This window comes from Ascidia mentula, chromosome 8, assembly GCF_947561715.1.
Source record: "Ascidia mentula chromosome 8, kaAscMent1.1, whole genome shotgun sequence".
Lineage (NCBI taxonomy): Eukaryota > Metazoa > Chordata > Ascidiacea > Phlebobranchia > Ascidiidae > Ascidia > Ascidia mentula.
In genome coordinates this window covers 12,922,843-12,947,347 of record NC_138573.1, presented here as the reverse complement: position 1 = coordinate 12,947,347, position 24,505 = coordinate 12,922,843, and the positions used below count along the sequence as shown (strand labels likewise).

At 37.1% G+C, this 24,505-nt stretch overlaps 4 protein-coding genes across 9 annotated transcripts; 2 read left to right on the top strand and 2 right to left on the bottom strand.

Annotated features, from left to right (window-relative positions):
- The first annotated feature begins 607 nt into the window (after positions 1-607).
- LOC145911409 (transmembrane protein 169-like) lies at positions 608-3,316 on the top strand. Its single transcript, XM_082998730.1, has 4 exons — positions 608-837; positions 1,195-1,365; positions 1,656-1,890; positions 2,544-3,316. Exons 1-4 carry the CDS (start codon positions 654-656, stop codon positions 2,830-2,832), a joined length of 879 nt encoding a protein of 292 aa, XP_082854856.1. The 5' UTR covers positions 608-653; the 3' UTR covers positions 2,833-3,316.
- Positions 3,317-3,479: 163 nt separating this feature from the next.
- Positions 3,480-13,401, bottom strand: LOC145912600 (hepatocyte growth factor receptor-like). 6 transcript variants are annotated; one of them, XM_083000127.1, is made up of 18 exons: positions 11,083-13,401; positions 10,778-10,929; positions 10,548-10,718; positions 10,214-10,339; positions 9,940-10,082; positions 9,650-9,762; positions 9,397-9,521; positions 9,182-9,331; positions 8,987-9,128; positions 8,799-8,931; positions 8,460-8,680; positions 8,119-8,288; positions 7,782-7,895; positions 7,376-7,501; positions 6,520-6,603; positions 6,057-6,255; positions 5,430-5,557; positions 3,480-4,346 (listed from the first exon to the last, which is right to left on the bottom strand). In XM_083000127.1, exons 1-18 carry the CDS (start codon positions 13,383-13,385, stop codon positions 4,159-4,161), a joined length of 4,788 nt encoding a protein of 1,595 aa, XP_082856253.1. In that variant the 5' UTR covers positions 13,386-13,401; the 3' UTR covers positions 3,480-4,158. The 6 variants fall into 6 exon arrangements, with proteins under 6 accessions (XP_082856253.1, XP_082856254.1, XP_082856257.1 ...); XM_083000128.1 differs by having other exon boundaries at positions 3,480-4,288; XM_083000129.1 differs by having other exon boundaries at positions 4,179-4,317.
- Positions 13,402-14,267: 866 nt separating this feature from the next.
- On the top strand, positions 14,268-16,426 carry LOC145912601 (twinkle mtDNA helicase-like). Its single transcript, XM_083000133.1, has one exon. It carries the CDS (start codon positions 14,331-14,333, stop codon positions 16,242-16,244), a length of 1,914 nt encoding a protein of 637 aa, XP_082856259.1. The 5' UTR covers positions 14,268-14,330; the 3' UTR covers positions 16,245-16,426.
- A 4,404-nt stretch (positions 16,427-20,830) lies between these two features.
- Positions 20,831-22,556, bottom strand: LOC145911447 (putative defense protein 3). Its single transcript, XM_082998779.1, has 3 exons — positions 22,308-22,556; positions 21,778-22,015; positions 20,831-21,491 (listed from the first exon to the last, which is right to left on the bottom strand). The coding sequence occupies exons 1-3, from the start codon at positions 22,525-22,527 to the stop codon at positions 21,347-21,349; spliced, it is 603 nt and encodes a 200-aa protein (XP_082854905.1). The 5' UTR covers positions 22,528-22,556; the 3' UTR covers positions 20,831-21,346.
- Between the last annotated feature and the right edge of the window lie 1,949 nt (positions 22,557-24,505).

The following is a 24,505-nucleotide window of genomic DNA, read 5'->3' as shown; positions in this document are numbered from 1 at the left end:
CTGTGTTGTTGTCTTTAACACAAATAAATGTTAGAAGCAACGTGGTTATGTGGTTAATGAGTGAAAAATAAATCAACAACGATGGTTTATGGAATTTCGCGCCGCCGCTAGGTGGACATAACCTTGACGTCAGAGAAACATATTACGGTACACCTGCTTCGAGTCGAGCAATTATCGGGCATTTCGAACCAGAGAACAATGCCATCGCCATTTATGGCATTTGTTCCGAATATACCTCGTAGGCGTGTTAGTATGTTTTGTTGTTTACATTGTTACAGCATGCATATCGCAGAAATGTTTGGTATATGTGAGTCTGGATGGATGTTACAAAAGATTTAAATTGTACGTGTTCGCGATAATCATGTTTATGTATATTTGAACATAGTTTTTCCGGACTGTACGAATTTTCATAACGGTGTTGGGGTCGGTGCAAATATAATTATTGCCATTTGAAATGTACTGCTCTTCTGGCGTGAAATATACGTGCTGTATTTATTCGACGTTTCGTTTGCCATGCCATGCGGCGAGAGAAGTCTAGTACATTTTAAATTGCAATATGCCTGGCAGCAACAGGAATTTCATATTTTTATCATTGTTTTTTAGCTTTTAAAAATGCCCAACTGTGGATAGTTTTGGATATACTAGCTGAAGCCATGTCTACCCAAAGAGAAGGCTATGCATCACCTGAAGATGCATCTAATGGTGCTGTACAGTCACATGCCAATGACAGCGAACTCATTGCTGTCAATGAGGGCCAGTGGAAGGACTGGACAAGCACATGGAGAAAGGCAGGAACTAATTCCCGCCATGTTACTATGACAGGAACAATTACAAGAGGTATTATATATAAAACCTAATACACAGAACTTTAACCTGGGTTATTCTGAACTGTAGTGTTCCGGGAAGCAATCGCAGGGGTCCCATCAACTGTATGGGTTCCATCCACATCATTAAATCACAACATTAAAATACTACTACGTCAAACTGAAATATTTTGTTTATATACAAAGCATTAATATGAGGAAAGTGTGTTATTGAACAACTTCTTACTGTGTGAAAAGTTTTTTTTGTATGGTTTTTTTATTTGGAGTTCAAATTGGCAATATAATTACAATTTGATAGCTTTAATTTAGTTCAGTTGATAAAATACAAAATGTCACATCTTGTCAATGATGCAGCTGTATTTATTTGCAGGAAAGAAGAGAGGACAATCTGTTGATGTAGAACTGGATTTGACTGACCATGAAATAATGCAAATGGCAATGTCACGTGAAAGACTGACTTCAGCGAATTCCACTCTCGCGAGAGAACCTAACCACCAGCCAGATGAAGATGAGCCGACCAAAAGCAGCTGCTGCAGTAGAGGTATGTTATCTGTGTATGCCGAGGTTTTTCTTTTAGTTATAAGTTTATAATAAAATAAATTTGTTAAACCATAAAGATATATTGACAGTATATATAAGCTGCAGAGAGTGTCACTGATTTAACCTATCAGGTCATTGTGCAGTTAGGTGACTGAAAATTTTCTTGCCAGGTAACTAGACATTGTTGCGACTTGGCCATAGCTTACCATTGTTTGCCATATTCCTTAACAATACTAGCATGGTTTAAATGTTGTGTTCTACATTTCTATGATAAGTTCTATGTTTTTGCAGGTCCTCATATTATCCTTATTGGAATACTTTGCTTTCCATTTGTGTTGATCGGATCACTTTTGATATCATTTTACTTTGGTACTCTGACTTGGCACAACATGTTTACACACTTTTTTGAAGAGAGGACTATATGCCATCGTATCACCCTGTGCCCAGTGCTCGTTCTGCTGTTTCCATTTTTCATTTTTGTTTTTACTATTCCAATTGCCATTTACGCTGCTTTTGTTCAAATTAGGTAAGTATTTTGTTTGTAAAAAGTCTATTTAGGGTCAAGTTACATTGTTTTCAAGTGTTTTTTAGGTAAATCATTATAAAAGGTAACCCGTGGCTATGATAATGATTTTTGGTTTTCCCCAGCACACAGATAGTACCTCAGAGGAACCTTTTCTTAATCTTTTTGTGACAAGCCCCATTAGCCCTAATCAGCAGTTGGCATGTTGGCTAATGGATGCTGCCAACTATTTAACTCATTTGTTGGCACTGTTAATTGCTAAGAAATATGTCTGAACTGGCTACCTAATGACTTGGAGCCAATACAGAAATTTACTTATTAATGTTTTGGCTCATGAATGACACTGAGTAGGTTTTAGTGAACAACAAATAATTTTGTTTCAACCATTACCACACTACAGACCATTACCACACTATTTACTATTTATTTTTTATTTGGTTATCAAGATGGACTAATCTAGTGAATGCTTATTTTTGTTGTTGTTATTTGTGATTTTTGTTAAACATGCTTTTGGTGTTTTGTAAAAAAATATGTTTCTGACAGCAAAAATATTAACTGACATACACAAGAAATGTAATATTTGGTCAAATGTAACTATTTTTTCAGGTCAAATGTATCGAAACTATTTGTTGTAATCAACGTATCTTTGTTTTCAGCTGGACTTTTGATGATTGGAAAGCTGAGGTAGTTAGCTTCGAGAAAGGTTTTTATGGATGGCTATGCAGCAAGCTTTCCCTGGAATTCTGCTCACCATACACAGTGGTGACGTTAACTGAATCAGAAAGTCCAGTGTACCAAGACTCTCCAGACTTTTCACATGTTGTCAATGGACATGATCAACCAACTGAACGCAGTTATCAACACCAAGCCTCTGTCCACAATACTAGGTCATTGCCTGCTGACCATACAAGACCTCTTGACCAAACCCAAGAAAGTACAATGTAGATTTTTGCTTGCATAAACTATACTTGCTTTTATCTGTACAGAAGCCTTCAATTGGGAGTCAAAACAGTACAGATCTACTTTATATTGACTGTCAAATTTGAGCAAATTGAGATAAATCATGTTGCACCTATTCTTTTTGACTAAAGTTTAGAAGTTCTAACTTGAAAGAACAGTGTTACCTTTTTATAAACCTTGTTATTGAATTGCTGATCAAGTGTATTGTGTTGCTTGTACTGTTACTTCTATCTGTGGTACTACAGGAGCTGTTATTCGCTGCCATTTTTTATTTGTTTTTAATTCAAAAACTTACTTGTTCAATAACAATTTTGTGTCCTGCAGAGTGCCATACCAGTCCTCAATGAACATCAGTGTCGATTCAAAATTTGTTTGGCCACTGTAACTTTGAAACTCAACATGATATGTTTGAGGTCTTCCTTGCATTTTTGTGAAAAGTTTTCAATTTCTGTCATCTTTCAAATTGTCCATAAACTACATTTCACCAGAAATGGCCCTTTGAAGCTGTGTAGCTGTTTTAACTGTTATTAATCTATAACAACGAAGTGTCAGATTCTGTTGCTGCAGTCAATGACCATTTGATTTTGATATGGTCAAAAATACTACAAAATATCACAAAGTGTGAATAAGTTTTGCAAACACTTGTATGACACATCACATGTTAACTCTTAATGCTGTTGTTAAGGCAGTGCATACACACATATGAAGCATAATTAGTTACAATTACAGTTGTTTAAGAAATTAATCAAGGCACTTACAATGATAAGTGAACAAAGTAGTTCACAAAACAACCAACTTGGGCAAAAGTACACTCATAATAATGGTTTCCAGGAAACGACATATTTATACCACATGAAAAAAACAACTATTTGCTACAAAACTGATTTATTATATATGTTGGAAGTACAGAAAACCTAAAAATGCACCGTTACAAAAGTGATAAACACAGAAATACTTAAAATATAGAAAAAACATAATGACTGTAGCCAAGAAAATCTTAAAGAGTTAATACTTTGTAACCATGTTTGGTATATTCTGTACCATATAAAGTGACATGTGAAAAAAATAATTAAAAATAACAGACAGTAACATTTGGTTTTTACTTCACACTGTAATATTACAAGGCAAAGAAATCTCATTGACTTGTACGCAAAAAAGAGCAACAGCAACATTGGTCATAAATCTCATGGTTAGCCTGAGCTTAGTACAGTGTTGAGCCACATCCACTGCTTGTGTTCACCACATACCTCACTGTAATTGTTATTTCACCAACATATCATTGTACTTCAAACAAATGGCATTACACAACAGTCAAACCATGGTGTTAGATCGCATGGGTATGTATGTTTGCTGCTTGTTGTTTTCATCTTCTAGCAGACTTTCCAGGCTCGCCATGGGAGTGTAAGTGGGGTCTAGGTTCGATGCTGGCTCAGTCCTTCTCCTTGATAAGTTGTTGTGATTGTTACGGTTCTGTGACGTGGTATAAACATTGGGATGCACTGTTTAATGCAAGCATGATTAGAGGAGGTTAGCTGGCATTCAAATTCCAAGAGCAAAGCTAAATCTAATTTGTTGGGAGGTTGAATTGGAAATGCATCGATTTGGGCAACACCCCTTGATAAAAATATAGTGTGGGATTTTATCATGTAAAAATGTATAAGGTGTGTTCATGGTTGTTTTTTTTTCTGAAAAAATTAATTTATTAAAGATTAGGTTTAACTAAATACATGCTTAAAATATAGGTCCTTCACAGATGTCAAACAATCGCCAGTGGTTTTGAATTTGCCAAAAGACACCATTTTATAGTACAATAATAAACTGCAAATGTAAGCCTATGTGACAAAAGCTTAATTACCAGTTGTCAGTGGGAAATTAAACAAAATCTGTACACAAGGTAATGGCAATTAAATGATACCAAAAAGGCCCAAAAATGTGAACAGGACAGGCAACTATGAGAAAATGTCACAGAACTCAACTTTAAACAGCCTATGACACAGTGAATGTATTGACACAGTACAATATATTTTTTAAACATCAATCAAAAACTTTACAAACTACTGCACATGTATTGGGATTTTGTATGTACAGAGCGGTATGACTTGCCAGTCAAGCTATGAAAATCAATCTGTATAATTACACACCCAAAATTTACAGATAGATTCCTTCCTGCAGAAGGACTTACTTCTTAAATTTGACCTTGTAAAATAAGCAATAACCCTAAAACTTTTTTTTTTCTAAAAATGGATTTGTTGTATTTAAAAGGATTACAATCGAGTCATTTACATGCTTTGCAGAGATTTGCTAACCCAGACAACATTATCCACCGGTTACTTCAACAAGCAATTTATATAAACACCACCATTTCTCTGTAAACTTACACAGTTGCATATTTTATTATGGGTATGTTGCCCAAGCCTGTTGTAGGCAGCAAATAATTAGCCAGCGTTATGGTATGGCAAATGTTTTTAGTTTCAAAACCCACTGATGCAAGCCATTCAGAGCCGCAATATAAGCTTATAATTTACAAATTTAGCATGCAAGTCCATCAGTGACAGAGAGGTATATAAAGCCTTACTACATACCAGCTGACATATCACCGGACTCAAAGTACTCTGGATTTTGCACGTTATTTTGGTTGCGGTTGTATGTGCTCGTGAGGCTTCTCGACGGCACAAATGATGGTTTAGTGTTTCGCGACCCATTCTGTCGCCTGTAATACCAAATGCATGCAGTTAATATATGTTACTACTGCTAAGTATGTAACAAGGAACCAGTGAGAAAAAAGCATTTCTAGAAGCAAGATATTAGGAGGATGACTTGACAGATAATTAACATGCATTACAACAAACTATATTTTAGGTTTTCAATCAGCATCAAAGCTATAAGAGACAGTCACTTAACGGCTTGTGTCAAGCATGTGTAGACCAACACCATGCCAAGAATACACAAAAGGATGTGTAGAATAAACAAAGCCAGCAAGACTGTTGACTTTATTCTTGGATGTTAAACCAAGTGCAAAGATTTCTAGTGTCGTCAGCATTGTGGGGATGGCAAACACCATGAGCAAAAATTAACTACCTGTCATATTCAACACAACCGGAAGGCTTATATAAATTAGATCAGAGGATATTTACAATTTCAAAATACAAATTTTTTTTAATACTAATATCATTATTGTAGGCATTATTAATCCAAAAAATCGAGGTTACCTTCCCACAAGTGGGGCTTCCTCTTCATTATGTTCAACTGAAGTTTGCGGCAGCAGATAACCGTCTCCATCAACACTATCAGTTTGACTGAGGTTAGGGTGGTTTCTAAGCTGACTCATTGTCGGTCTTTCAGGATTCCGTCTTCTCGCTGATGGTCCATTTTGATCTGGTGTATCCGGCACAAGATAACCTTCCTCATCTGTACACATGTATAATGTTTGCGAATAATGTATAAAGACTCCTTGTCCGCAAGGAATTTCTACCTCCTCCAAATTGTTATCACAAACACTTATTCAAGTGCCAAGCATGGGTTAAGTAAAATATTTACCTTTGTCTTTAGTTTGGTGCAAAACAAATCATGATATATATTATATATATATATATTTTTAATGCTTAAATTGGCATTTTGCTTTGTTACCATTAACAGTACCAACAAAAGATAGGTCAGTTTGTATCTAAATACCTGTTGTGCTGAAAGTCTCTGTGTGGTGAAGTTGAGGGGTGTGTTGGTCGAATGATTGATTAAAAGAACTCTGCTGTCTTGGTACTAAAAAGTAAATAAATTTGAACATTGTCACTTACAAGCATAGTCAATACCATGCACGCACATTACGAACTACAATTCAAAGTAATATTAAAACAAGAAAAAAATCTGTGGAATTTATAAAATGTGCTGAAAAACATAGATGCTGAATCATGAGACAGCAAATAAGTTGAATAAATTAATTCGCATCATGTATGTTGAACTTCAATATTACTACGGTCAATATCTGAAGCAAAACTACATAGTACATTTAAATTAATTTTAACTGTGTTAGTGCCCTCTTAGATGGGTAATGTATCTTGAAACAGGCCACAACTGTCAATAATTGTGCAATGACGTGTGACTAATGTACCCTTTCTTCCAACTGGTAACTCTGTACCCAGCACTGTATATGGTTAGGTCAACATTAGTAGGCCAGTACTGTGGCTGTAAGGTTTATGACAATGGTTTTATTGCTGTAAGCACATGTACCCTGTTCAAGGAATTGAATGTTGGCACAAAAATCACTTGTATACATTTTGTTGGGTCTACTTTTTAGTATATATTTCTGATACAAATATGAACAATAGTCTAAAGCTTGCTTTTCACAAAACAGTTTTGGAATTGTCTATTACGACATCAAAAAAACAAAATACTTAAACAGTTAAATATTAAAAAAGGTTTTTAATTGCAAATAAAAGTTAAATTTTGCTGTGTAACAGTAGTTCAACAGCATTTGAAGAAAAAGACAAACATTTGGAATATTCTTGCCAAGTTAAACACACATTTATCACACCTGACTGGGTGGGTGACCTCACTAAGCTTGGGCTTTCACCTTCAACAGTCATTCCTCTGTTTCTGGGAGGTGGAATTGGTCCCACTGAGGTTTGTTGGAGTGAACCTTGTCTGGGAGTTTGAGGTCCTGCAAAGAAATTTGTCGGTAGCATGATGTAATGGTTGGATTACTAAATATGTCTGGAATTTCTACAATGCAAATGCCCGGCATATTAAAAAAGTAAAAAAATGCCATATGAAAGTTTCTGAGTTGCTGTTATGTAAATGACATTCATATTTTATTTTATATTTTATAAGTGGACAACTATTACGCAAATATTCATGGTTCAAATATACCAAAGCCTTTTATTACATTCTATTGCATTCAAAGGATTGTATTTTATTTCAAAGCAATAACAAAAAAAAACCTGGACTAAATACATCAGCCACAAAGGAACCACCAGTACTTCTACTTTCAGATGAGCGAACAAGGGATGGATATGGGTGCACCTCATTCACATTAACATAGCTCACATCAATAGCTGGAAACACAAAAGCGAATTGAAAGATTGTAAAAAATGTAAATGAGTCTTGTTGACATAAAAAAATGTTAATTGCTTTATAGCATAGCCTGGGGAGGTTTGTTACACAGTACAAAAGTTGTTCCTCTACTCTCACAAAAAAATTGCGACATATAAGATCCCATATATGAAACAAATGTACTGATATGAACAACATGAGAGAGTCACACAAGGTATTACTTACATGGGTAATGAACTCCATGTATGCTCCCATGAATTTGTTCCATTTTCACAACCAGGTCTTTGAACTCTGGCCTTGTCTGTGAATTTGGATGCCAACATGAAAGCATCAATGTATACAAATCTTCCGGGCAGTATTGCGGTTGACGAAGTCTTCGGCCTTCCAGAAGGTAACTATAAATATGAAAGATTGTAAAGTTTTTGAGGACATTCTTGGCTGTTGGCTCCATAGTGACATTAAAGACAAACATCATTTTAGGGCTTCGAAAAACAGGTACAAAATTATCGATGATTTTTCTAGGGAGTAAGATGGAAAAAGCCATCACAAACTATGAAGACACGTACTTTAGAACATTGAAGGCATCCACATCAGGGTATGGCGTTACACCCCGTGTCAAAAGTTCCCAAAGAAGAATCCCAAACGACCAAACATCTGTTTTAGTCGTGAACTTCTGCTGCTGCAGACTTTCCAGTGCCATCCACTTCACCGGCATTCTTCCACCATTTTCATGTGGCTTGTAATACTCTTTCTCGTATATGTCCCTGGCCAAACCAAAGTCAGCCACCTGCAGTAAAAATGCCCAAGTGAATAGACAAGCCACCATATATAGGTGCTGTACAAATATTTGGCAAGCTGGTTTGTTCCGGAGGTACACATTAGTCACGGTCTACTGGCAAATTTACCTTTACGACAAATGTCTCATTTAACATACAGTTGCGGGCAGCAAGATCTCTGTGCACAAATCGGTGAGAGGAGAGATACGCCATTCCTTTGCATGTTTGCAACCCAAAACCAATTAAATCTTTAACTGTGGGCCTAAAAAATAATGTTTAATACAGTGGGTATGTACACATGTTCAATGGAGGCTTACTCATTGCTTGGATCCCTAACAAAATTGAGCAGATCACCATGTTTCATAAATGGTAAAACCACCATTGGAGTGTTGTAGTCATCAAAACAAATCCCGATTAAAGTCAGAACATTCTCGTCACGGAATTCACTCATAATTAGGCCTGTAACACAAATGGTTCAATATTATTGCTGGCTTAATCGACTAAATCCTCACCTTCTTTCAAAAAATGCTCCACTGAATCTCTGTCTTCAATTCGTGACAAAGTTTTCACTGCAACGTTAAGTTCAAGTGGATTTCCGGTGACGGCACTGACCTCCGATGATATGTAGACTCCATGGTAAACAGTGCCGAAATGGCCTTTACCTTGTACACAACATCAGTCAAGATTAAATGGAGGTGTGAAGCTAGGCAAACAAAATGTTGCTTACCAATGATTTCATTTTTGTTTACCCTTAGTCTGTTTTGTTGTATCATCACAGCATTGACTTCTTGAAGCAGTTCTTCAGAAAGCAAGGGTGCAGGTGTTATTAAAGGTCTGAGGTCTGTTCCACCACTGCAAAGTGCACAAAACAATTTTTACATTGACATAAAATTTACACAAATGGTTTTGGTATATCCTCCATTAACTACACCTCGAAAAAAAAGCCTATTATATTGCAATGAGCTTATGGATCAACTTACTGTGCACTGTATGGATTCTCCTCACTGTCACGATGATATTCAACAGGAATGTTGGATTTTTTGGTTCTCTGTTTCCGTACCAGACACGCAATAATTATGATAAGCAGTAGTACCTTTAAAATAAATCAAACAGTCAGTTCTTTGTCTTGTTTCAAGTTTTGTGACAATAAATGCTGAAACACAGATAGGAACAAATGCACTAAAATCATGGCCAATTCCATCTAGCACTGCCTAACATATGTAAAATCATTTTGGCAAAAAAATTTGATCTGAACAAAGCAAATATTTACCGCAACAACTATTGGAGCAACAATCAATGCAGTAGACACAGGTGGAGTAATCTCAATGTCCCCAGGAGTGTAAACAACTTCAGAACCAAGAAAAACTGTGACCTCAAGCTGGTTTCCATAGGACTTCAGATCATTTCTGTGAACTTCAGATAACAGAACATGCCACAGTTAGTTCAAAACATTTTTTTGGACATTTTAACAACCGTAAATTAAGTTTTCGACAGCTTCTGTTATTGAAGTACTGCAGATTGATAAAACTTTTAATTGTGTTTACCTTTGCAAACAAGCATGTCCTTTTTCCCATGTACAGATTTTTCTATGTCCAATTGCATGCACATGTAGACTGGCCCCAACCTTAACTTGTAATCTTGTTTAGTGCAACCTCGAAGTAAGTTCTCACCTGTTTTATGTATAACAGGTTTTTATAAACATCTGTATTTTCCTGGCTTTCTATTTTCAACAGGTTTTATACCTAATGCAAGAGAGCAAACGTGTATATTATGTTAAAAATGCACACCCATGGGATGGGACAAGATGGTACAATGACTTCAAGCTTTTCTCTTTTACCAATCAAATTTGAAACAATTTACTTCAAAACAAAGGGATACCTAAAAGTTCTATCGTTAAAAATCCCTCTTCTTCGGTGACAGGTGATGTTGGATCAACAATTTTGTCGATGGTTGGGTTTTCCACAAGCTTGAGAGCAAAGACCTGTTTAATACCATCCAGTATATACTGAATTTCACCAGGTTTGGAGTAGTTGTAGTCCTTTACTAAATCTTCAACGAAAAGCTGGCGTTAAAAAAGCTAACCATACAAAACCAGTGAAATTACTCACTAAGTGGGGGAATATTTATTGCAAGAACTGTTGCATCTTCATCAAAAATCCAGCAATCCACAGTAAGGTTAAACTTTTCAACTGTTATTACAGCAATTGGTTTGGAGACAGAATTAAAATTTCCACCCTGAATTCTTCGCGTAACACCGCCACTAAAGTTAATTTTAGTTTAGTTTCAGAGTTTGAAACAATACAATTCAGACTAACTAAAAGTATTTAACTTGTTATAAATGATCTGCATATTTTAGCAGAACAACAAGTACATGCGCATGAAATACATGCAAATAATGCAGAAGATTACAAACCTTATAATGCTTCGAATTTGGACTTTATCTGTCACAAAATATGGGTCATCCATGTAAGTAAATTGTTTCTGCATTGTTTTTCTCATTCCATCAATTGACACAGATACAGTTCCATTGTGAACGAATCTTTTGCTACGCTTTTCGGATGGCAATTCTGTTGTTGTGCACATGATTACCTCATGGGATCTCTGCTTTACAATGCACAAGGCAGCATCAACAGAAACAGAAACATCCGAACCAGAGTCTAAGTGCTTTCCAGAAAGAATAATTTCTGTACCCCCGCTCCTTGGCCCAAAAAGTGGAGCAAAGGTATTCACAGAAACATCAACAAAAGAAAACACTGTACTAGATTTGGCACTGCCATTGACAATATACTGGTGATTTTCATTGTATACAGTTAATTCTGATGGTTCTGCTAAAATATTAACATAGAGATAGTCCGAAGCAGTCTTGTTTTTAACACCAGAAGTTTTGCATGTAAGATAATGATATGACTCTGCACCGAAAACAGAACAAGTTGCCAATGAACCAATTTGTACTTTTCTGGTTGACTTGTGTGGAGTGGTGTGTCCAAGGCCTTCACCATACACTGTAATAGTTGTGTTGCCATTTTTAGGACCAGATTTTGGTGTAAAATCTGTTATTGAAACAGGGCAAGTGTTGTTAGACCATTTTCCATTACACTGCTCCAAAGTTGTGCACATACTGGTGGTGTGACAGAACCCACAAGCAAGAAAGCTTGTTTGAAGACATTGGTAACACGACTTTTCTCCACTGCATGATGATGATATGGGCACCTTGTACAAATGATTATCGGTCATTGCATATATGCTTTGGTTGTCTTTGGAAACTTCTAGTTTTCTCAATGGCTCGTTTGCAACTCTCACAGTTGTGTTCTGTTTGGCAAATGAGTGGAGATTGTAAAAATGCAGCTTTCCATCTAATGTGCCAATTACAGCAACAGTAGTACCCATATACTGAAATGAGGTAACTGAGCCAAAGTTTGTTGATTCGGGGTTGTCCATGCCGTCACTGCTACTAGTTAGTAAATTCTCATAACATGCAGGTTTTTTCACTTCAATGAGAGGATTTAAATAAGCATCTTCAGAACAAGCTGTCAGAGGTATGTCCTCTACAGAACATTTTCTGTTTGCACCTTTATCAAACAAAAACTCTAATCCACGATCATATCTTTTGCTACTGTAACAACTTTGAATTGCATCTTCAAAACCTTTTTCAATATGAGTCAAGGGGTATCCACATAGCAGGGTGCCTTGCGTATAGTCTACAGTAGCGTCACTGGGATTATTTGGTGTACCAGCCAAAACATACAATATGCCTACATCACTATCAGCAACATTGCCATGGTCACCACTACATGAAGGGTTTCGAAATCTCGATGCAGCATGTGAAAAGTGTGCATCGATGGTAAGGTTGTATCTCTTTCTATTTTTTCCTTTACACTGCAAGACTATTTCAGAGTAAGTGTAAAAGCCTTCGTCATTCTGGCAAACCCTTGCCAAACGTATTTCATACTTTGATCTAGACAGAATAGACTTTTGTTGCTTAGTGACAAAGTAGGTGAAGCCATTGTGGGTAAACGCATACAAATATTGTATTTTGTATGTGTTAACATAATTTTCATGAACAGACACCTCTGAGATCATACCTAATGTGTTGTTTGTTGTGAGTTCAAACCCATCTTCCTCTCTGTTGAACTTTTTCCTAGAAACTGACTGTTGTTTTTCCAGGGGATAGCCAGGATCTATAGTCCGTGCAAAATAAAAGACATTAGTATTGCTGTTGCCTGGAGCAAGAATACCAACTGTTGTTCCAGATTGACTCACAATGTGTCCTGTATCATCTGAATTACCATTCATTAACACCTTCACAGAAATATCAGATAAACTGTGCCGGTAACAAAGGCCATTTGCTTTGGTTCCACAGGAAACCAGGGCATTGTGGCCTTTATCAATTAACAGCAATTTGATTTTGTTTTGAAGGGAACTGTCACCTGGTGTCTTGGCACTGAAAGGTTTACATTGACAAGAAAGTGGGTCATCACTGTAACAAACAGAGTCAAGAAGCTTGAGATCTCCATTTAAGTGGTACAACACATTTTCACCACCAATATAAACATCTCCATCAGCACCAACGGCGTATGAATGAAATGATTGATTTTGGCAAGCAGAAAAGTTTGAAAAATAGTTCACAGGTAGTTCACTCTGACAAAGAGTCGGAAGTGGAAAAAGAAAAATAATTCCTTGCCATATACACAACAAAAACAGATTCATATAATACATACTTTGCGATTTGGCACCATCTGCAAAAAAACACATAATATAGCCCATTAATTTTTGCATAAGATCACGGGCAGTTTAAAATAACAAGTCCTCAACACACATCACCATTATGAAAGAAACGTATCTTTTGTGATTTCAGATTCTTCCAGTTTCTTCCAAAGCCTACTACACCTCTGTTGCCCGGTCACGTACTCGACGCCAAAAATTTTACGGATGCTTTGCGCATGATAAAATATCAGAAAAGGTTACACGCTTGAATAAAAAAACGTTAATTGCTCTTTAGAATAACACACCAAGAAAAGATTAAACCTTCAAATAATTAGTCTGCAAAGCATGGAAAATGAATCATAATTTTTTATGCAATTAAATTAAATGTGAGCGGATAATAGGTTTTGGAATCCGTATTCAGAAAGTAAACCAAAGAAATGTTTTTCTGTTAACACATAATACAAATGTGTTTAGCCAAACTTCAACAGCAAATTAAATCATGAATATCATTTTTAAACCAATGGTGATGCCCAATATTCGCGCGAAATCTGATGGCCATACTGTGACGTAATATTTATTGTTTTCAATGAAATGGTGTGCACGTGCTGTTTGTTTTGGTTGTGAATGTACTAACTACTAACCTCATTGGATAAAACTTAAATTTCGTACGGTGTGTGAATGTTACTCCGCCGTTTTTTTTTATATCGAGGATATTTTGTTTGATTAAAAACGAACCTCAGGTCAGAAAGCCAGAAATACGCTTTTTATAACTTTTGTAAAATAATGTAGGCTACGTTTTCTTATACTAAAGAAACACATGAACGTAAATCTTTGATAATTAATCCGTCTAGATTAGGACTTTGAAATAATGTTGTTTAGTTTGTTTTTAGCTGCCAAATAGTTGAACTGTAATGCTTAATATTTAGACATATTTCTTGTATATATCTGTATCATTAAATGGCCGGAACCCAAGGTGTGATAAAGAAATTTTGGTATGTACCAAAAATTGTGTTGAACTTTGTAAGCCATCACAGTCACCAACGTTACATTTCCACTTGTAGAACTCTTTTTAATGAGGCTGAAATCCTCCACTACTTACAAAGGAAAAAAATCGGTTATAAAAATGGACCAACCTGCTTTCTGTGCAAAAATGTTATAGAGCATGAAACTAACAAAGATACAAACAGAAGCTTGACATGCTATATCAACAAAACAAATGGCCATTATCTTTGTACCGACACAGAACTCAGTGGTTCATGGGATAATTTTAAACTGCTGCATAGCCTGTTAGAGGCAAAGAGATGGCAAAAATACAACGAATTACTTGCAGAAACAACTCAGGCCCAAGAAAACTTGGAAAACTCAGTATCACTGGATTGGAAATTAAGTACGAAGAGTTTATTTGATGTTGAGCATAGCCAAGTTCAACATCTGCTACAAATCAAAGGTCTTAGTATTTTTAAATTGGATTTTTTGAATAAAAGCCAAATAAAAGTTGATGAAACTGAAACTAAAATATTGTTTCCTTGGCTAAAGTGGAAGCACTATGACCAAATTAGTGTTGTTGGTATTGAAGCCATTATTGACAATCCCAAACAAGATCATAGTGTTAAGCCTTCTCTTTCACAAATGCAAGACTATTACCAATCATCATATTATGGTGCATTGGGTGTGGGTCCAAGTTTTGAAAACAAAGTTCTTGTATTAACTCCAAATGTACTGGATACTTTGGCAATTAACAGTGCCTCTTTGAAATACCATGCAATTTGTTTGCCATTTGGGACATCACATCTCCCATTAAATGCCCTTCCACTCTTGGAGAGATTTACAAAGATTGTCATTTGGTTTCAAAATAGCCTTTCAGACATAGAGGCAGCAAACATATTTGCTAAAAAGCTTGGAGTTGATAGATGCAGACTTGTGAAAACAAGAAAGTTCTCGAGTGCTTTCCAAGCTTTGTTACAAGGATACAATATTGACCAGATCCTTGAACGAGCAACTTCTCTCCAGATACCCAGTATTATAAAGTTTGAAGACATTGAAGGAGAAGTAAAGAATGAAATTGAAAATAACCGACTGTTTGTAGGTGTTCCATGGAAAAGGTTCAAAAACTTGACAAAAAAACTGAAAGGCCACAGACGTGGAGAACTGACTATCGTTACTGGAACAACTGGTTGCGGAAAAACAACTTGGCTCTCAGAAATGTCATTGGACTTGGCTATGCAGGGTGTCACCACACTATGGGGAAGTTTTGAAATTAACAACACTCGCTTAATGAAGTGCATGTTTAGACAGTTTTCCCAGCTGCAATTGGAGCAAAATATTGACAAATTTGATGAAATTTCAGAAGAGTTCAAAAAATTACCTTTGTACATGATGACATTTAATGGCCCACAGAAAATAGCTATGGTTTTGGAAACAATGAGGCAAGCCACTTATGCAAAAGACATTCGCCATGTAATAATCGATAACTTGCAGTTCATGCTTGGTAATATGAACAGGATGGACATTTTTAGTGTTCAAGATCAGGTGGTAGAAGAGTTTAGGAAATTTGCAACTATGGAGCAAGTACATGTGACTGTTGTCATTCACCCAAGGAAAGAGGACTCAAATTTACCTCTGCAGATTTCGTCAGTGTTTGGTTCTGGCAAAGCAACCCAGGAGGCGGACAATGTTCTGATTTTACAATGTGCAAAGTTGGAAAACAATATGACAAGAAAGTACTTGGAAGTATGCAAAAATAGGTTTGATGGAGATGTTGGAAGTGTAGCACTGTACTTCGACAAAAACACTTTGTGTATGTCAAAACCTGAAAATGACCTAGTTTCACCGAACACCATGACAACTCTTAGTAAAAGCAAATGGCAGTAGTTGCATTTTTACCCAAACTGTACAATAAAAAATATTAATTAAATTTCATTTTTCGCTGGCACTGTAATGCTGTTGATTTCACTACAAAATGAGAACAATGTTGATATGTGTTGTAAGCCCAACCAGCACATATTATGTAGTATTAACAACAATATATATGAAACGCGTTTATTTCACGGTGATGTTGCAGTAAAATTAAATCTTTTTGCCGTATTTTTTGTTCACCAAGATTGGCAGATGATGCCTTTTAGGACGCATATTGGTATTTCTTTGAAAATTAGTTTTGGTGCTGGGAAATGCCCAACGTGTAGACCTGTGTGACAATGCAAAGTCATGCATCACCAAGCAAAGCAGTGACGCAATTAAGTTAAATTTGCGGTTGAATGAGCGCACATGTGCGTGCTGTTGTCATGGCGAATTTTAGGGTGTTTGGGGCAGTTTTAGTGGGATTTTGAGCTATTCCAATTAGGTAGTAACTTGCTGGTGGGTGTTGCTGAAATTTATGTTGAAAATGGAGCAAAAAAATCAGGCTGTGTTTGTGGCAAAATGAATCGTTTAAGTGTCCAATCATTTGTAATTTTATGAAAGATCCACTTCATATCTACAAATTTTGATCAAAATTAGTCTCCAAAAAAATGGTTTAGCCACCCCCCTAGGGCCATTTGCCCCCCTGGTTACTCAATATTTTGGTTAAAAGAGCAACCAAAAATGGAACTGGATTTTGCAGAAAAATGAATCGTTCAACTACCCACTCATTTGCATTTTTTTGTAAGTTCCAACTCTTCTCTATGCGATGGCATCAAATTTAGTTGCTGAAAAAGTGTCAAAGCCCTCCCCCAAGGGCTGGGTATACCCCCCTGTTAGTCATATGATCTTCCAGGATGCCCAAAAAGTCCTTGCTCTATGCAGTCTCATCCAGGAGCAAAATTTTTTTTCAACTTTGTAGAATTTTAGGTCCCTATGTAAGTCACAAGACCCATCAACGGTCATTGGGAAACAAGCGGAACAGTCGCTAGATGCATTACAGCCGAGGGCCTTGAACACAGGATTTCTCCAATCTAATACCAATATAGGTCCTTTAGCAAAGAATAAACAAAAATATTGCAACTGCTTGGCTGCTTCAACCGAACGCTAGTCTGCTGATGCTTTATTGTGAATAGAAACACACGTGCTGTATCAGATGGAATTTAAAAGCTAAGAGTCTATGACAGTTAGTTAGTGGATACCTGCTTAAACTTTAACTTAAGTTCTTACTTCATGACACCAAAGTAATTTCGGAATAGAGAAAAAATGGCAATTGGCTAGACTAGCTGTTGCTCCACGCAAAGCTTAATTGGATTTTACCCGAAAAACCAATGGTCATGGCTCTGCTCATATCCACCAATATTACGAGTTGCAACTAGCTTGCTATGATGAGCGCATATTTTAAATATTCATGCATCCATGCTACGCTATCACAGCAAAAGCCACCCCTAAGTCTTTCCTCATCTTGGATACCCGCATACACCATACCATGAATATAATGGTTCCGATTTCGCGTCAATAATGGGTCTTACGTCACAATGCTGCAGGTAAAGATTGGGTGAAAATGCATTGGTTTAGATAGGAGTTATTACTAAAACGCGTGTAGCACAGCCCCAAATCCTTTTGTGGGAAAGATTTTACGTTTAGGCATAGCAGAAACTGTGAAAGAATACAAGTACCAAGCACCAAAAACGGCAGCAACTTATTGGCTGTTGTGTGCGTTTTTACCGCGGCGAATAAGTCTTGATCGCACGGAAACTAACAGCAGACGCGGATACTAATGCTTACCTGTTATGTTTTTTGTCAGTGCGTACAATTAAGTTAGGAAAATTTCGTAAATTCCAAAATTTTCTGCAGAATTTTCTAAAGTGACCTAGAGAAATAGAAGAACACGTTTTTAATTTGATGTAGAGTCTTTTGTTTCATATGCTGCGATTTTCCCCACTGACGAGACAGTAAACGCGAACATTATTGCAATGTAGCTGCCAGACGCGTTAGTTGTGGTTAATTCCAGACGATTTTCTTCGCCTAAACATGAATTTTATTTTTTGGTGCTTGGTACTTAAATTCTTCGACAATTTCTGCTTTGCCTAAAAAAAATTCCCACAAAATGATTTACCGCAGCGCTACACGCGTTTTATTGAAGAACTCTCATCGAAAGTCGAAACCAATAGGGGAGACCGGGGATACCTCGGACACGGGGATACCTCGGACCAGGTATTTTACGTCACAATTAGGTATTGTTAAGACACTTTAACAAAAGCTTTATGTCTCCATCAAACGTTGACAGGAACGTTGGAATTAAATCATGTCTGCTTAAAAAGTTATAATCGAAAAAGTCAATTTATCAGTGAAACCAAGTTTTTCAATTTGTATGTGGAAGGTTATATATCTGTCACAGTTAATCAAAATGCAGTAATTTTGGGTTGATTGCATAATCAAATATGTATTCTTGGATAGGCCAATGATGATTTTGTGTAACCTTTAAAAATACGGCCATAGTTTAAGAATTTCTATGTCGTGACATGGTCGGGGATACTTCGGACATCATGGCAAAATATCGCGAAAAGGCAACAATTTTTGAGTTTTATGAAAAATTATCGGTCATAGAAGAGAACATACAGAGGCTGGATGAAATGATTGAATTTTGGCAGTAAGAAAAAGTCCCAAAGATAAAAAATCGTTTGTTGACTCTAAAATCTATGATATCCGTGCTGCCGTTAAACGTACACGATTTACCCAAAGCATGAACGTGTGGAAGGGTCGAAACGATAAGTGGCCACGCCCCGATTCCTGAAAGCTTGAATGATATTTTATGCGCTAATGACCCAATGCTGATATTGCGCCAAGTTTGATTTCAGTTATTTGTTAAATAAACAAAAAAAAACGTCTGTTAAAACTTGCTGTCCGAGATATCCCCAGGCATGTCCGATGTTACTCCGGTACCGGGTGACTTCGGACATTTGAGACCTGTTTAAAAAATGGGCTGAATAAACATTTTTAGTGAGCTAAAACGAACGAAAAACCTTTTGTTTTTTGAGTAATGCTTTACTAGTTACAACAAAATAACATTTAGGAATGTGGTTCTTAAATTAAAAAAAATATGAGCAATTTTCCCAAAACCGTCCGAGCTATCCCCGGTCCCCCTACATTTCCCACCAATCTTCACCTGCAGCATTGTGACGTCAGACCCATTGTGACGTCAGACCCATTGGTGACGCGAAGTCGAAACTATGAATAGGCCTAGTCAATACAACTACGTTCACCTCTGTCTAATTTCTGCAAGGATCGAGAGATTTTCATCTTACTGGAGCTCCGCATTACCCAATTAAAGCAGGGCGTCTTTTAGACTTTGAAACAGGCGTAAGAAAGTCTCAACTTCTCAACAATTGGCAGATGCGCACAAAGATTGACGCACTTCTTCCTTCACACCCTCACATTGCTTAAGGAAATATGCCACATTGTCGTAGTGCAAAGAGTGCCTACAAATGCCACGCATTGTAGTGCGGGTCAAAACAAATGATTTAGTCATGGAAATCCACGGCACCCGATCTGTCACAGTGAAAGCCACATCGCTGCTGGCACATTCAATTTCTCTACACATGTAAGTGCAACCTGATCCATAGGAAGTGCCTGTGAGAGATGGGCACCCCAATCCTCGTACACTGGCAATCGATGTCCAAATCCACAATGCGACAGACTACATATCCGTTGCAACTGCGGCCGCTTCCACGCAGCCGCAAGAGTATCCTGCCCCTGCGGGATAAAAATTCCAGAAGACTACAATAAAACATTGTAAAACAACACAAGTGCTATCCCCATTGTATCGCTACACATTTAGTGTGCAACCCTTTTATTTTGTACGCCTTTTGTAACTAACCCTTTTTTCGCTCACCCCTGTTGTGTTTGATTCGTGGCCGTCGTATGTACTACGTTGCCCGAATAAAAAAAAAAAAAAAAAAAAATATTAACAAGCTGTCTATAAACCCGCTAAATTTCATGAAAACCAAACAAAACATGTTGGAATTGGTACCATGTCTGTGCTTGTGCAAACGTGGTGTTGCCACTACTGCACCACTGATTGCTTCATGAAATGACATAAAACATTGCGACATAGAAGGAAACTTATCAACAGCTAAACAGAACAACACTCATTGGCGTAGCTAGCCCGAAATTTGGGTGGGGGGCAAATATTATAGGTTTCAACAGGTAAAAATTAGTTTGAAACGTCGCCTGACGAAATAGAAAATTAGAGTAAATGCACAAATCAATTTTCCTATTACTGGGAAAATGTTTTGTTGTTAAGTCTATCACTTGTCTTAACATTACATCCTGTGATGTGTGTGTGGGTGTTAATTTTCACGGTAGTAAGAAGCACATATGTCTCGGCAGGATGATAGGCTAATTCGAATTTGGTGGACAATTCACAGTTTCTGTTATTTTGGGTGTAATCGGCAATTTAGCCGATTGGTGCTGAGACGTTTTGAAATTTTAGTTAAAACGGCAAAAAAATAATTGTCACAGAACTCTAAAAGGTTGTATCTTAACCTTCCACTATTTTTGCAATCACTCGTACTCACATTGTATTTATAGCTTAGTTATTTGTTGGATATAATTCGTTGTCTACTCGTTACATGTAAACATAACCGATAAAAGAAAGAAGCATTATGACCTCGAATGAAAATATTGTGTTTTTTGAATGTTTTTGTTTCGAGCCAAAAATGTACACTAAGCCACGAATTTCGTTTTTGCAATTATTACATCAGCAAGTCATCAATTCTGTAGACATAATAGGCGGTTGCAAATATTCCGAAGTTACAATAATAAATGAAAAAAACATTGAATTTACATGGCTAGCATAGACGCAAGAGAAATTTTTGTCATAGATATTAATTATCATTTTAGTGTCCACGTAAGTTGTTTGTTTAACAAAAACATAAAAGCCAACATAATCATCATGATTACATTCTTTATAACATAAGGTTTAGGTTTACCGAATGTACCTACAGAAAGAGTGAAGTTACATTATATACATCATATACAGAATATACCATAATTTGTGCGGCATAATATGAAGTTTAGTACATTATAAGTATTGATGACATTATTCCCACCAACAACACCAGTGTTTGCAATGGTAAACACGTTGGGCTGCTGCTGAATTGCAACACTTGTGATTTCAGTTGGAACCAAAATATTTCACGCTGTTGAGCTACAGTGACCCTAAAAAAACAATATAAAAATTACGAAACTGAATAACACGAAATAACTGTCTTTGATTTAGTAAAACGAAAAAATAGTAAAGAAAAAATCGTTCCCTGGCGACCTTCTTCGTCTTCCAAAATTAATACCAAAGAGTCGTCGCAAAAAACTTGAATCCGTAACAAAGCCCGTCATTTGTTGAAGTAAGTATAGTTTATAAGGCGTCATGAATAAAAAAAAAATTGGCTTCATTGCAGTAGGCTACAAGCCTTCAGTTAAAACAGAAATGCAAGATTACAAAACTTACACGAATGTGATATTTCCATGGTTGCCTGTGGGTTTCCATTCGTACACAGATGTTCTGTTTTTCAATGCTACGTTGGAGTGTGTAACGGCATCCGCGGTACCACTGCAGTTAATTAGTTTGGTGTTGCTCGGCGCATTCCTCCACACTCCTAGCGGTGTGTCGCCGCCCACAGTTCTTGCCTGGAGCAACAAGCCGCGGTAACCTGTCTCGTTTCCCGACCGGCTGTCGTTGATCCACACTGCGCGACACGCTTCACTGGTTAAGCCTCTTCAGGTTATGATGAAAACCGCTCAATCGACAAAATGTGCTTCGACAAATGTGTTAGGAACCATATATTTGTGCGTTTGTCAATCGGTTTATTGTGGCACGGTTGTATTTATTCCAAAAAACACAGTTCGCTTATCTTCATTTAAATCATTGAGCCCAAATTTCTTTTAATTAGCATGTAGGCTACACAGCAAATCGAAAAATTTTCAAGCGTTTGTCTTGACTGAACATAGCCATATAAAGCGAAAACCGTGATGCTGTACCTCGTATATAGGTGTCCAAGGAGTAGTTGGGAGACGACATCATAACTGTGTGATAAGGACCAGACGTTGAGGCAGGAAAAAAAACCCCAGCCGTTTGCACGTGTCTCGGCATCATTGTTGTGCAAGCACCAGTAGGTGCCCCTCCAGGCAATCCCTGTACTTTCATAGCTGAGAAGAACACGCAAAGCAAGGCAACTAGCTTACATTGATATCTATCCATTGTAGTTCAGTTTTTCTCTCTGAAACCGATGACCATTGAATAAACAAAATCAATTGTTAAAAACGTGTTTTTAGCAGGAAACAACTCGTATACTCAAATTGTATTGGTAAGTCATAAAACAAATGTATTTCTAAACTAAATAACCTAATTGCTTTCTACGTTGAGATTTTAAGTTGCTCAAAAACAACACGACGTTGCTATGTATCTAGTCAATCCACACTAAAGCTTTCTTGATGTTTCGAACGACGAAAATCGCTTGAGGTTAATTGTGATGTCACAACGTGATATCTCTCTACTTCACGCAACGTCTAATAAAACAACAACTGTGTCTCGAGGACGCGTTCCTACAACAATCTGAACGCAGTGTAGGTTCTGCGAACAATGATTTCTTCTTGAAACCAAGCGGAATGATCCCCAACTACTTGCCTCGTGAGCGACAATCTTTTTTGGGTAAATTGGCATCAAAAAAATGTGCTGTGTCACTCCAGTACTGAAAGATATTTGGAGGTTGGAATGGTTTGCTCGGTTTTGTTGCTATAAACTGTGCAACATTCCAACTACGTTTTACCTGCATTATACAACTGTGTTAATAAACTGGCAACATAGAAGTTAATTTATTCACTGAAGAATGCTAAACCTTGACTAATATTTTAGCAACGCATTGGCGTTAAAAAAATTAATCTGGGTTTTGACTCTCGCAAGATGTGCAGCTGAATACTTGATTTCTACTTAATATTTAAACTCAAACTCTTGTTACCGCCCAATATACTTAAACCAAATTTAAAATAGTTCTTTTGGTTTGTTTTATTGCGATGCAATATTCCTGTTTCATTGTGAATGTAAACTATCACTCGAATGTTGCATAATACTAACATTTAAGAATAAAACTGCGTAGTATAGTATGGGCAGCAAACGTTCAATATAACAACGAAGCTTGTGAAGTAATCCTACCTCAGCCCATCTGCTTATAGACTTAGGAAATGGTACACGCATAGCTGCCCACGCAAAGCTCGAGCAGCGAATGAGACAAAACCGCAAAGGAACAAATTCATCCGCCTGTTTTTGTGTCTCACCGGATGGCAGAAATCGCATCACTAGAGTAGCCATGATTTGACACGACGCTAATTAGTGAGGTGCCTCTTGCAGTGATATTTCTCAAACGAAACAAATTTGAGGTAAAGTAGTTCCAGCCGTAATTTCCTTGTATTCTGCCTACGCACAATCCCTTCGTTCATCGCACGAGAAACAGCCTTTTCAGAAGTTAAACCGCCTTACTGTAACCACCTCATACGTTTTGTCAGCGCACTTCCCTGCTCCTGTTCATGCTCGACTGGACATATGATGTCATAGGCTATCATGGCCTTCCCTCCTTTCCAAATTCCTTTCAAAGCAATTCTGTCACGGCATTTACACAATGACATTATTTTAACTCAAATTTTAAGCCTAGGCCACCGAATCACAACAGAAAGCGCTCAGCACAAACACTGTAGGATCGCGTTTGCTTTTTGGCCTAAATTTTTTTGCCACCGGAAGTAATTCAACTGTCAAAAGCCAAGTATAGAAAAAAAGGCTTAATACGGGCGTTGTTCAAATCTTAGTACGTGTGTAATTACTGTACTATTATACACCACTTAAGATTGAAAATGTCAAGATGAAAAAAACATTGTTATACGTCTGGCATATGATTATTGAAGACCAGAACTTGGACCCGGCTGCCCCTGCTTTTGTACCTGATTGTAAGTCACAAAACTAACTTTCCGATTCCTGCAGTGCACTAAAAACTACCGTCAGCTAAAATATTCCATGACTGCTATGGCACATTGCACATCTTCCACTTGAACGTGTTCGATTAATCATCTTGAAAATCTTTGATGCTTTCACCCAACTGATCACGATAGTGACTCATTCACTTACTTTACCACGAATTTTGGCGTCACCCCTCAGTGCAACATCTCGGTTGCCAAATTGGTTCACAAAG